This window comes from Cololabis saira, chromosome 16, assembly GCF_033807715.1.
Source record: "Cololabis saira isolate AMF1-May2022 chromosome 16, fColSai1.1, whole genome shotgun sequence".
Taxonomy (NCBI): Eukaryota; Metazoa; Chordata; class Actinopteri; order Beloniformes; family Belonidae; genus Cololabis; species Cololabis saira.
This window is the reverse complement of record NC_084602.1, coordinates 16,693,881-16,707,884: the sequence shown is the minus strand read 5'-3', so window position 1 is coordinate 16,707,884 and position 14,004 is coordinate 16,693,881. Positions and strand designations below refer to the sequence as shown.

Sequence of the window (14,004 nt, the reverse complement as noted above, 5' to 3'; positions counted from 1 at the left end):
ATGATTTAGGACTGAGAAGGTGGAGGTAATGTCAGGGGAGGGACGGAGCACCGAGGGCTGATGGACGGTTCAGCAGTCATTTTAGGAACTTTGTTTCCTGGAGTCTTTTTACTCAAATTGATCCATCTCTGTCAAAACCGTCTAGGTCGTTGTTTGACCAAAGCTTGAAGACACACAAGACACCTGCGGTTGTTGGCATTTCACTAAATGATCGATGACAGATAAGAGAGAAAGGAAAGTGAGACATGGGAGGAAGTAGGAATGACGGCGAGAAAGGTGTTTTGCAAAAATTGTGCTCGAGCAGGTCTGAAACGTTGATCCGCTCGTGATGTGGTCATCCATCACAATGTAGGATGCTGATATTCCAGAGCTTACCTGGCATGTAATTGAGAGGGGAAATTGCACTACCTCATGCATTTGCAGTGGGCCGTGTGTTTCTGCATGCGAGTGTACATGCATGCTCAAAGAGAGGCGTAATAGGAACATGTCGAGAACGTGTCTGTAGCTCATTACTCTTCCTGCGTCTTTATCCTGCTGTCAAAGCCCCGGGACCCATCCTCTGTGAGACATGCCTGGCGATGTTTACACAGCCAGCCACCTACTAATTCCGTATTTGTATTATTACCGTGCGTGTCCTCATTAATCAGAGCGAAGGCATTCAGGTGTGCCACGCCGAACACGATAAAGAGAGCCATTCAGAGCCAAGTTGTGATTCGGTTTCAGTAACGACGCGACGTGATTAGGATGCTTGATATGTGCAGGCCGGCGGCAGATACGGGGTTAGAGGCACTTGAGGAAGAGGAAGGGCAAGAAGGCAGAGAGGAGGAGTTGTTGGAGGACGGGTTAAGAGAGCATGATGAATGGGATAGGTCAACTCTTCTCCAACAAAGGCTGCAAGAACAAGCCGAGGATTTTTGGCGTGCGGAGGTGGCTCTGGCACTGACTTACAGGTGAGCCATCCATCACGGCTGACACCCCGCCGCTACCTGAATAGACGGTGTGTGACGACCGCACCCCACGACGCAAACCTGTCAGGCTTAGAAATATAACAGAAAACTGATTACGCAAGAACTCCACATGCACGCTCACGGCTTCTCCAAAATTCACAACAGCCAAGTAAACACGACAGAGTCCGTGCATGGGGACGGGGTCGTGCAAGGATCTTATGGCTCCACTTAAGCCAATAGGATTTAAAATAAAACAACAACTATGAATTTTTAAGTAACTTCTTTGGACTTACGAAGGTGTTTTGGGTGAATTAATTTGGGTGTGAAGAGGTCATTGTTTCACATCTGCAGATTTTTAACTCCACAACATCCAACCTTCATTTCTGGGCTCTTTTAAAAAGTAAAATTTGAGCTTTTTCAATATTATTGAAGCAGTATTTTACATATGGTTAAAAACTACACTCTTGATGATGAGTGCTGCGTTTTATTTCTGCATATGGACATTTTATTGGCACTCTTTTTTCAGCATCTCCCTCCACTCACTTCTATTTACTTTGGAGAATGTGTTGCAAACCTTTTCTTTTTGTCAGCATTGATTAAGGCACACTAATCTTGTTTGAATTGAACCTTGTTCAAACTGTCACAGCGCACAAGCCTGACTAGGGTTCCTCGTTTGTGTTTGTGTTGGGTTTTCAGTTGTCATCGCGAGCATGAACGCTGCAGGTGTGAGCTGTGCAAGCTGCTTTATTCACCATACACGAGATGGCCAAGCTTTTTAAATTTCTGCATTTGCATGAGTAGATGGTGCTAATAAATATTCATCCTCGAACAATGGCAGCCGATGAAATTACAAGGGATACGCTGCCTTCCCCTGGATTGAACCCCCCAACAAACCTCTGTAAAAGGTTGGTACATGGTTCACTGTCTCAGACGCACAGCTGTGATGGGGGTGACGTGAAGAATTGAAGGTATTTTATGCCTCACCGATGTAGTTTACACCAAAAGTTGGTGAATTTTAACTGCCAGGCCTCAACAGGAGTGTCAGCCAATCAAATTCCAGCTACACAACCTCATATGGGAGCAAGACTGTCTCAAAGAAACTGGATGGTTTGTTTACGGTCTGACAAAGACACGTCAGAGACATCCCTGCGTGAGTCCCAGTATGGCTGGTGTCTATTCCCAACTGCTTCCATGTATTGGTATTTAAATATTTCTGACAACACGGCCAAGTTTCAAAGCAGAAGCCACGGACTCCTCTCCTTTTGCGTGTATCGACAGTACTTTGCATATCAGTGGTCAGCTTGTACAGACACGACAACACAGCGGTGGACACAAAGACATTCTTGTGAAAACAGTGGTTTATAATGCACTTTTCAAATAACCTCAGTCTGCTACCCGCAACATCATCTCAGCGGATGACATCTTTGTTTCGTCAGAGGCTTAAAAACAAGCAATTTCTTCTCACGTACGCAGACTGGGATAAAACAATTTTAGTGAAAATGAATGAATGCTGTAAGAAGAACAAACATGCAAAAGTAAGCATGCGGGCTGTCGTGTAAGGAAAGAAAGTGTTAAAGAGGTTAAGACAGTAATTTCCCTTCCCTATGTCTAAATGTACACATGCGTTACTCGAAGCAGCATTCCCAGGAATTCATACGGCCCGGGAACTTTTCTTGGCATTTGTCTTTGTTTTTAAAAGCCTTTGGCAGGTGAGTCGACGTTTGACTTTGGGTGCACCTCTCTTCCCGGTATGCTATGTGTATGTGTGTGTGTGTGTGTGTGTGTGTGTGTGTGTATGTGCTTATTTCTTCAAGCGAGAGTGTATTCAGGTGTTTCTGTGCAGAACACTCACCACACCAGGAGACAAAGGCGTCAAATTCAGCACCTTCTTGTACTGCTCAAACGTGAAAAACTGCGGAAGAAACATCAGGATGAATGAGCAGTCAAAAAGGCCCCGTAAACTTGCGCTATTACACGAATGAGCCACATAACCGCTCGAAAAGGGAAATCACAAGAACTCCCTGTTTGCAGATGAATCAACTGATCTGTTTGAGATAAATGTGAACAGAGTTGGTTTAATCTGACTTTTTAATTTTCTTTAATTCTTTGTTCCAGAAATTTGGCGACTACCGTACCTTCTCTAAATGTGAGTGCTTATTTTCTAACGCTCACTTTGTCTCATTACATTAATGAGACAAATGTCATCTCAGCCCCCAATCCCCAACTACTAGTCAAGCGAGTGACACTAAGCCTCCACGCCATTTCAAAAGATGTCGCTTATGGGATGATTTCTTGTAACTGCTTGTAAGTCAATATTTGGTTGGTCATAGAGCAAACAGGAGTGGCCGAGGAGGCCGCCATGGCGGAGGGCGTCGTGTGTTTAACCACCATGTGTGTACCATTCTGCAGCTTGACTGTTTTCATGTGCCAGTGCGCCGGTGCGTGAAATTCTGAGAGGATGTTCAGCTTTCTGCTGGCAGAACAGCACATCATTCAACCCACCTTGACTGCCCTCTTTGGGGTCTCCGCCAGAATCGGAGGCAGGATTCCCTTGTAGAAGCCAGCGATTCTGCGGAGACATAAAAGGAAATGTTGCTGCGCCTGTGAAAGTCAGTTTCATTTTAACTTTTCACTCAGCAGCTGAGTTATGGTCAAATCTGAAGGAACCTTTTTTTTTTTAATTTGATTCACAACCATGAACACCAAATGTGCTTCCCCTCATAGTCCGAATGCATATGTTATCTGGGTCTAGTTTATGAGGGAGCAGGAGATCGACAGGTGGATGAGTGTGGCATCTGCAGCCACGTGTATTCTGCACCGGTCCGTTGTTCTGAAGAGAGCGTCAAAGCTCCGACCCTTACTGGTGATCATGAACAGTGAGCAGTGATCGTCAGAATAAGACGACGGATACAAATGGCTGAAATTAGTTTCCTACATAGAGTGCCTTGGATTCTCCTTAAAGGATGTGGTGAGAAGGTCTGTCATCCACATCCAGAAGAGTCAGAGGAAGTGGCTTTGGAGATCAAACCAGGAAACTTGTCAGGATGTCTCCTGGACAGTTTCTTATGGAGGTATTTTGGGCTCCGGGGTAGACCCAAGACAAGCTGGAGAGATGACACAACCAGGCTGGCCTGGAAACACCTTGCTATTTGTAAGAGGTGGAGGAGGTGGCCGGGGAGAGGGAGGTCTCTTTGCTATCCCTGTGACCTAAGTCACGGATGGATGGATGGATGGATGGATGGATGGATGGATGGAATTTATCTGCAACTCTTGCTACCCTGATGCTCTCATTACTTTGGGACACGATAAATCTGGCCTTCTTCTTTTACTCCAGAGTCTAATCTTTATTTCTCACTGGTATTTTCGTGCAACTTCACAGATATATATACATTTTTTTTTTCTAAAAGACTAAACAAGCATTTAGTCTCTAGTTTCCTTCATTTTTCATGAACGTGGAGATTCTGTTACTTTCTGTACTTTCTGTTACATATTATGGTTCCCCACTATCCTACTAAATTTTAATAATCTATTGGACTATTTTTAATCCATTTCCAGTAGTTTCGGCGATCTCCTTTGTTTAGTTTTTCTTAAAACAGAATAATAATTGGACTGTTCTGAGACAGATTTGTTTGTGACCTTTCCCATGACCACAGGAGGTGTCTTCTAACATAGCTGTTACGGGAAAAAGACGCTAGCTCCACTGCATTAATTAGGGTTTAATAACTTGTTGCCAGCTGAGGTGTATTAAATCAGACCAGTTCTCTTCCAGTGAGAAGGCCTGACCCATTTGTTCAGTTAAAACCAGTTGGTGACTTTTTATGGGCCAAGTAGTTTATGCTAACTGATTTGAACTTTTCCGCGGAGGACGTCATCTTTCTCTTACCCACAATGAGTTAAGTTTGATGACATACTGAAGTACAAGTCTCCGAAGTACAGTTGAAGGGAGAAGATAGAGGCATATGGCCAGAATTCTGATGCATTTACAAGAGACAGTTAAACATAACAACCATCAAAATGGATGAACAATGTCTTCAAAAGTGGTTGGTTCGCTGGGTGGCACAGTGGTTAAAGCAAGCGGCCCATGTACTGTGTCCTCCTGCAGCGGTCGCAGGTTCGAGTTCCGGCCTGCGCCCCTTTGCTGCATGTCTTCCCCATTCTCTCTCTCTATCCCCTTCCTGTCTACACTTGAATAAAGGCCACTAGAGCCACACATGCTTTAAGTGGTCACAAACTTGGGATAAAACCAAGTTTTGTGAGGATAAATAATCACAAACTGTGATATTGCTGTCTCCAGCACATCTCCAGGGCCGGCCCATCTCTGATTAAGTTAAGAAAAAGGGTCAAGGAGGAAAAAAGAACAACAGACATGGGACTGAAGGCAACCTTTTGACGGATACCCATCCTTATCTGTCAAACTTGACGAAGATGATTTGTAACACAAGCTAAAACGTGGTGTTTACCAACAGCAGCATGATGATGAGGGCGATTTTGGCGGACTTCTCCGCCTCCTGCTCACCGGGCCTGAGCCACAGAAGATACGACGTCTTCTGCAGAACTCAGCAGTCAGTGAATAAAAACAGAAAGTACATGACTGTGGAAATATATTTTGGAGACCACAAAACCCAAATAAACATGTTCGGCAGGTATATGAAGAAGAAATGATTTCAGCATGCTTTTCAGAATATGATATAGCGGACACTTCAAAGGAGGGTTACCGTATAATTTTAGTCATATTGGTGCCTTTGGCTTTTGCCAGCCATGATTTAAAGCGTACTTGCAGCCAGGAAAAATAATAAAATGGCACAGTGAGCTACGCACATGGAGATGTGAGCCTGTATTTTCAAAAGAATAAATCTCATTTGATGTATTTAAACATGACAGCTTGTGTGGAGTGTTAGTTGTAATTAATTACTGTTTACGGGCTTTAAAAAAATAAAAATCTTCCATTTGATTTAAAAAGTATGGGATTCCTGAGGTATTTTTACTTATGTATTCAGCTGTGGGGAACATACCTAAAAGCCATTGTATGTTATATACATATACACAGTATGTACAGTATATATATATATATATATATATATAGCACATGGTCATATACTGTATGTATATATACATATAAATGCCACATAGTTTTGATCTACAAAGCAGAAGAATGAATTATGCTTTGTTTTGCAAAGAGGGCAAAAAGACTGTTTTGTGTACATTGAGAAGTGCACACACATGCGTTTCCCACAGCCTCAACTCGGGCAAAAACATGGGCAGAATAATTTGTATGCTGAACTCGTGAGGTTAAACCCAACACACAATACAAAGTACAGGGCCGATTTGAAGTATTTTCCTTCAGAAACATTGACCTGATCTCTACCCTTCACTTCACAAAATAACTGTCATATGAGAAAGCCGCTCAGCCAGGTCCCATAATGCATCACATAGGGGATCGTTGTCCTACTGCCTGACCCAAAACCTCAGCCGTCAGACGGACGGCCTCATGCTTGACCCCATCAAACGAGACGCAATCGGTCCATACTTTCCAAATCGGACTAAACTTTAAAGTAGTATTCAGGATTTAAATTAACCTACTAGATGGTAAAGAGCAAACACTTCTGTTAAGGAGCTAAGGCCATTAACTGTCAGGCAAAGTTTATTTTTATTGCACAATTCAACAATAGGGTGACTCAAAGAGCTTTACAGAGACATTAAAACATCATCACATAGCAGAAAATGAAAAGCACGATGTAACATTTAAAAGCAACGGTTAGAAACAGTAGTTAGAATATGATCAAGTTTTGAAACTCGAGCTTAAAAGTACCAGAGCAGATGTGGCGCTTTATTCAAATGCAGCTGTTTTCAGCTGATCTGAGGCTTTCTGGGAGTTTGTTCCAGACATGCGCAGCATAGAAGCTGAATGCAGCTTCTCCGTGTCTGGTTCTGACTCTGGGAACTGATAAAACCCAGATCCAGATGACCTGAGGGGTCTGGAAGGTTCATATGTATGTTGGTCCTGGACCATTCCGAACTTTATAGACCAGCACCAGAACTAAAGTCTGTCCTGTGATGGACAGGCAGCCAGTGTAAAGACCTCAGACTGGACTGATGTGGACTGATGTGGACTGATGTGGTCCACTTTGTTCTGAATGAGCTGCAGTTGTCTAACTTACATTTTAAGGTGGACTGTAAAGCTGCTGTTACAATAATCAAGCTTCTAAAGATGAATGCATGGACTAGTTTTTCCAGGTCCTGCTGAGATATTAGATCTTTTAACTTAGATATATTAAGGTGATAGTAGGCTGACTTTGTTACGTAATGTGTTTTTCTAAATGTAGGTCTGAGTCCATCCCTACACCTAGATTCTTGCGCTGGCAGTAGTGTATCTGACATTTGGTAATCAATTAGTACTATTAGAAATACTGGCAACCTAAAATGGATGTCTGGCAAGTCCGATCCATCCGTAACCCAGCCAGGATTTGAAAATGAAACCTATTAATTGTAAGGATGTGGTGCTAACCACCGTATCAACATGCAACTGCCAAAAAACAAAAAACAAAACAACGCCGTCAGTATAGGAAAATACGCATCACTCATTTAAGAAATGTGATCACAAATGGCCAGTGTCTAGAGCCCGTTTTTACACGGCATTAAAATGCGTACCCAAATGCATCTTGAATAATCGAATCTGACCTTCCTGCTCAATACGCAAATAAAAATGCACATCATTTTCCCTTGCAAATGCCAAATGTGTTATTCTTAATCACCAAATGCAGCATCTGGAAATAACTAGGTGTAACTTGAAGAAGACGAAAGAGAAAAGAAGATCCACCACAATCTCCCCCCTGCCAAACATGATCCAACAAAGGCCCTGTACAGTAAATACCCTTGTGTATAGTATAAGGAATGATTGCAAATACAAAGGAGAAATAGAATAGCAAAGAGTTTGTGGACGTTATTCGCATGCAAAATCAAATATGTGTCATCACCTAAGCCGATGACGTTAGAAAAATTATTAGAAAAAGATCCTTTTCTTTTCAGACTGTGAGGAAAAACACGAGTGTCCAAAAACCACCTTCAAATGTATTCTGAAAAGTTCAGATCTGAACCTGTCTAGACAGTTTCCTGGTCCGCTGATCAGGACATTTTATGTCAAGTGTGAACAGGATCTAACATCATTACTGATATCTTTTCTGGCTGGCATTGTGTTAACACAGCTGAACACTCCTGACCAGCAAGCGTCTGAACCTTCTGATTTCATAGAGGTGCCGACAGTAGCTGATCGTCAGATAATCAAGGGAATTTGATGCTTTGTATCTTCTGAATTATTAATAATTAAAAATATAATTCAAGCCGCAGTCCTAAATCCCCCAAAAACGTAAACATCAGATACTATTTTGACAGTTGCCTATGTGTTAATAAAAAAAACAAAAAAAAAGTTACTATTGGCACTGATGACGACTCCTGTGGCTCTTTACTTCCAAATGTTGTTTTAAGGGGGTTGTCCCAAAGTGAAACAGGTAAAACAAGTAAAACAGGTTCGAATCAACAAGAGTACATTTTTTTAAACACCATTCACACATCCAACAGGAACAACATAAAGAAATTTTAGTAATTACACTTATGGCAACAATGTACAAAATATTTCCTTCTTTAGAGCCTGTAAGAGAAACCTAATAAATAAATAAAAAGTAAATTTAACTTTTTTCGTCTGCTCTCAACGACACTTTATCAAGACTTCATGGAGTTACACAGCTTCTTGTACTTATTCATCTGCACTTTCTATTCTGAACCTATTAAAAATATACCACCCTGATTTTTTTTCAATAACTAATTTCATCCTCAGAAAAAACAACAACCTAGTCTTGATTAGGACATTAGTCCTCAACCTAATGACTTCTGTACTAAACTGAGAAACAAGAATACAGTTTTGGACTTTATGTTTTAGAGAAAGCAGTTTTATCATCAATATTCAATCAAATTAAAACTTTGACAACAAAGTCAAACGAAAGTGGCATAAAATACCTCTGAATTTACCCGTACAGGACTTCCTGTGCAACGTCGTTGTCTGTGGACATAGAGGACAACGTGGCATGACCGACGACATCCTGTGAACGGCAGCCTCAGCTCTGTTTTGGCAACACTCACTACAAGTCATCGGAGATGATCTTGGTCGATTGAGTACAAGTGTAAATATTGTTGCTGATGGCTCACATTTCCATAAATAAAACAGGAGAATGAGCGGCCATCACAGCTCTACAGGATCTGCACAGGACCCGCCTTTCATGAACGCGAGCCAACTACAAATAATGATGTCAAAACAGGTCTTCAGGCGGCAGAGGAGACCACTGTCTATAATTATCTGTTGTGTCAACTTCTTGCAGGAAGCCACACTTTTCTTTTATGTACACATTGAGTAAACTGTGACCCATTGAAGTTCATTAGACTTATTTTCTTGGACGTTTTTGAACTTCAGATTAGAAGCACCAAGCAGAAACTAAAGGTGGCTGCAGAACCGGTTGCGAAACGTCTCGGTGGACGTCAGCCGTCCTCGACTGCACAGGAATACAAGGAAAAGAACAAATATTTATGTTTGGAATGACGCTACCTTTTCAAATAATTCGATCCTGAAAACTAGTTTTAACTTCGCCATCGTGGAGCAGGATGTTTGTGCAGGCGTCTCCTCTCATTGGCTGCCACTTTGTAATGTACAAAGCGACGGCCAATGCAACACAAACCCCTGTCAACGGAGGCTGAAGGAGGAGAGTTCACGACCTCTGCTTCTGAAACCTGCACGTTTTATCATAAACATCTAAGCACTGATGCAGCTCCGCGGAAGCAGAGGCCACGACCTCGTCTCCTTTTGCACTTATTGACAGACGTTTGGTCTGTGTGATTTCTGTCGCGACCGTCTTGTAAAGGTAAGCTGTCATCTCTACAAACACTTTGTGCACATGTACAGAGTTAAATTAAGTTATTTTTGTTTTCTTTAAGGACCATTTCAAGTGGAATGACATCAAATAGCACTTTACTCTGATGTAGGTTAGTTGCCCTGATCACTAACACTAACCGGTTTGCTGCAAACAAATCCTGTTCTCACTCAAAACCACTTTGATTCACACTGTTTTGGTCTCTACTTATTAAAGTTTACACTGGCCCGGGGTTGATATAACTCCTGAATATTCAGCAACCATCTTCTCCTTCTTTTGGCTCAAGCCCTTAAGAGGTTGCCACAGCAGATCCTTTGTTTTCATCCTACTCTGTCAGCATTTCATTTGCATGGTCCTCAGTCACACCAACCACCTCCACCCTCTTCCACCGATAGACAATTCAAAGGAAACAACATAGATACAAATTAAAAAATTTTACATTTAAAAACTACTGAGCTAAATTTGATAACATTCAGGGGACAGGTAAATCACTGGGAGAGTTTCATTTCCACTTTATGTAGGGGCTTTTAGATGTGAGACATGATTATTCTCTTTTATATCATATTTGTAAATATTTTTTTTCCAAAAAATCCATGAAAGAAGGGCCCACATCTCATATAAGCATCGTGTGTTGGTTTGGAATAAAAAATAAATAAAAAAATATGTCACCTCCAGGTCTGAAAACAAAACCAATGCAAAAGCGCTTTAAACTGGAATTCTATTGGACCTAATAACCAGTGAATGATAAATTATATCATTTAAAAAAAAGGAAATCATACTGTCCTACAGTTTACAAAAAATGTTTCTGACCTTCGGAAACATCTTCACATACTGAGTCCTGTGAAGCCTATGTTTTAGTTATCCTACGTACCTTCCCCTTTTATGCCAATTTCAATCTCTTTTCTCTTTTATACCCTGTGGCCAAAGGCAGTTAACTGCAAGAGACCGGGGATGCATGTTCCTTCGTTAGACGACGATTGAAAGTGTAGATTATCGAACTCACGCATGTAGAAAGACCTAGGGGGACCTATGCTTGGAAAAAAAAAGCATCCCTCAGAGTGTTTGTGTAAACAAGTTATTTCAGTCGGACGGAAGGCCCTTCCCTCTGCTCTCTTTGTACATGCAAATGGTGGCCACAGATTTCCCGGGTGTGGTCAGGCCGGGGAGCCGCTGGGTGATGGAGAAGCAGTGAAATTTGTTACAGAATAAATATGGCTTTCACTGAGTGGCCGTCATTTGAATCCTAATTTGATTGCAAATGTAAAGTACACACCAAGTCCCCTTTTTGTCTTCCCTAAACAAATGGCGTGCCAACACAGAGCGCTGGGAGGGTTTTGGGGGGAGCTCAGATGGATGTGCGTCCATGAGTGGGTTTGTGTTTGTTTGAACCAGCTCATATAATTTGTCTTTCATTTTCATAAACCTTTCCTTTTTTAGCAACCGCCATCCATCTGGGGAGGGGGTGTGTCAGTGACAGAACTCCACGGACAAAAACACTCCAATAAACCCACCATAATAATAATGATGATAATAATGATGATAATAATAATAATAATAATAATAATAATAATAATAATAATAATAATAATAATAATAATAATAATAATAATAATAATAATAATAATAATAATAATAATAATACACTAAGTGACAATGTTTTTGCAAGGGAAAAAAAAGGAAAAAAAGCGGGCGTTCAGCTCAACAGCGCTGCCCTGATCCACCCAGAGTAACATCATATCATGTAAACAATGGGTATGCCTCATCTGCAAATATTTTCACTTTCCCTTGCATCACCTTGACACTGCCGCGACAGGGACGGTTCAGCAGAATCACCTGGGACCAGGATTCCCAGGCTCGTGAGGCACAAATGAAAAGTTTTCTTCTTTTGGGTCATAAGCTGCTTGTTACCTTGATTTGAACATTTATGTGGCGGACTTTCTTTAGGACATTAAATTATGTTACATGTGGCACAGTGCAGAAGATTGGAGGTGTGAATCCTGATAGATGATTTATTTAACCCACCAGTTCTTACCTGGAAGCTACTTTATGTAACTTAATTTGAGATAAAGTACGATTTTGAGCTTTAATGTTCACAAGTGATTTCCAAAGTTATAGTTGTAAATAAAGCTTCGTCAGCCTTTGAAATACATCTGCCCGGGAAATTCAGGTTTTTGAGTTTGTAAAAGGTTTGTGAAGTTGCACAACGAAACACTGAGATGTCCTACATACTGTATAGAAATATGAGTGAACTTTGAGCTTGTATTTACGGCTCAAATTGAGTCGATGGTGGAAACACAGCCACAAATAAAATGTCCAATCAGAGGGCAGAGAGTTTCATCAACTTTATATTGAAATAAGGTTTTAAGATGAATAACAAAGAAGATTTGTCCGGGACTATGCTTTAAGTACATTCTTTAACATTTCAGTTCACTTCAAGGGCCCGAAAAAGAGTTTAAAAAGAATAAAGTCATCTTCTCTCTGATTGGTCAGTTTAATTTGTGAATGAGGTGGAGGAAAAGGGTGAAAACCACACTTTTCTCCTCGTACTTGTAGCCTCGTTAGCACAACCAGTTCCTGTTACCTCTGCAGTGCCTTGATTCCAAGAGTGCTGTGAGAAATGCAGCATTTCGTTTCGCCACTGTTCCGCCTCGGGAAGTAGTACCAGAGGCATGACGGGAGCTGTGGGAAGCAGCAGCTCGGAGCTGTCATCATCTCCGCGGCCTGGATGAAACGAGTCCATCGTGGTGAGAGACGGCCGGCTGTCATGTGACGAGCAAGCTAAAGATGCTGCAGACGGAAAACACCGCCAGGTTTTTGACAACAGCGGTCAGGGGGCAGAGAGTAGCCACACCGGCCGTGTTACTAAATTTACCAGACGACTTGAGCCACTACTTGCTTAGTGGTTGCTTAGCAACCGCCTGCTCAGACTGGACCAATGTGTCCCTCCTGCAGCTGCAGAAACACGACAAACAGCAGCAGTGAAGGAGAAAATGGCTCCAGCGCCGCTGTGTGTCCCCACCGGAGCGACCAGGTAGCACGTGTGTGTGTGTTGGCATTCACACAACACCGACCGCATCGGCACCAGTGACATCGTGAATGCACAGCTAGAGAGTGAAGCTAAAAAAGAAGTCTTCATACCGCAATTTCTGTGTGAAAGCAGCTTGTGAAGAGAAGCTCACAAAAATCCCATCCATTTCTTTCCTGTGCCCGTGTAAATTCCCTTTTTTTGTTTCTTTTAACAATTCCACATCCTACATAAACACAGAGAACTTCCTTTTCTACCAACGCAAAGCAGTTTCAGGAAGCCTGGAAGAGTTTGTGAACATTTATACCCCCTTTTTCCCGCTCATGGTGAATGGTGGGTCTGAAACAGCAAATGGTTTATCACGCTTTAATCAGATGGGATGCTGACAGTGCGTCAAATGATACAATCATCGTGCAGCGTGTCAGCATGAGAGCACTCTTTCAGAAACATTGCAAATTTGAAACAAGAGACAGCAGAGAAACTGGACTAACAACAAAAACAAGGAACTGTAGGCTGTTTTTTTTTTTTTTTACCAAAGGACAAAGTTTCAAAAAGATGTCCTGTCTGGTCTTGCATGCTTGACAGGTGCGTTGGTTCTTCCTCTTTAGTACACTGTTTGGTACAAATGAAACTGAATGGCGGCTTATCTTACTCTGAAAGAATGTAAAGGTCTGTATGAACGGTCATATTTTCTGTCTCCCAGCATAAAACAAACCGGCCAATAAACAGGATTTGTGACTGGAAGCAGTAGTAATTTATAAGCTTAAATTCTCAATTCAAATCCAGGTCTGCAGCAGTAAAAACGTCCTGGTTCTGCCCAACGATAGATCTAGGATTTTCCTACGTAAGGGGCCATTAAGTGTCCAATATTTTTTTTTGTTTTTGTGAGGTTACACCAAATGAAAAACATAATGTTGAGTATCCTCTTCACAATAAAAGTAATCCAGTCCAAGGCTTCTTCAGATCCGCTGCAAGACTGACCTCTTCAGGAGATCCTCCTGTCCACGGCTATAACCACCTATAATGACACACTTATCTGCCCTCCCTCGCTCTTCCAGGGACGTACACATTTTTTTATGAGTGGTCTCGGTTGGATTTGACCCGACATCCCAGAACT

General features: G+C 41.8%; 1 protein-coding gene across 1 annotated transcript in view; it reads right to left on the bottom strand.

Annotated features, from left to right (window-relative positions):
* The window catches only part of slc25a21 (solute carrier family 25 member 21), a 99,277-nt gene that overhangs the window by 6,986 nt on the left and 78,287 nt on the right, over positions 1-14,004 (bottom strand). The window contains exons 5-6 of the mRNA XM_061743640.1: positions 3,450-3,516; positions 2,800-2,859 (exon numbers count right to left, since the gene is read on the bottom strand). Coding sequence (XP_061599624.1) covers positions 2,800-2,859; positions 3,450-3,516 — 127 coding nt within the window. The remainder of the gene's footprint in view (positions 1-2,799; positions 2,860-3,449; positions 3,517-14,004) is intronic.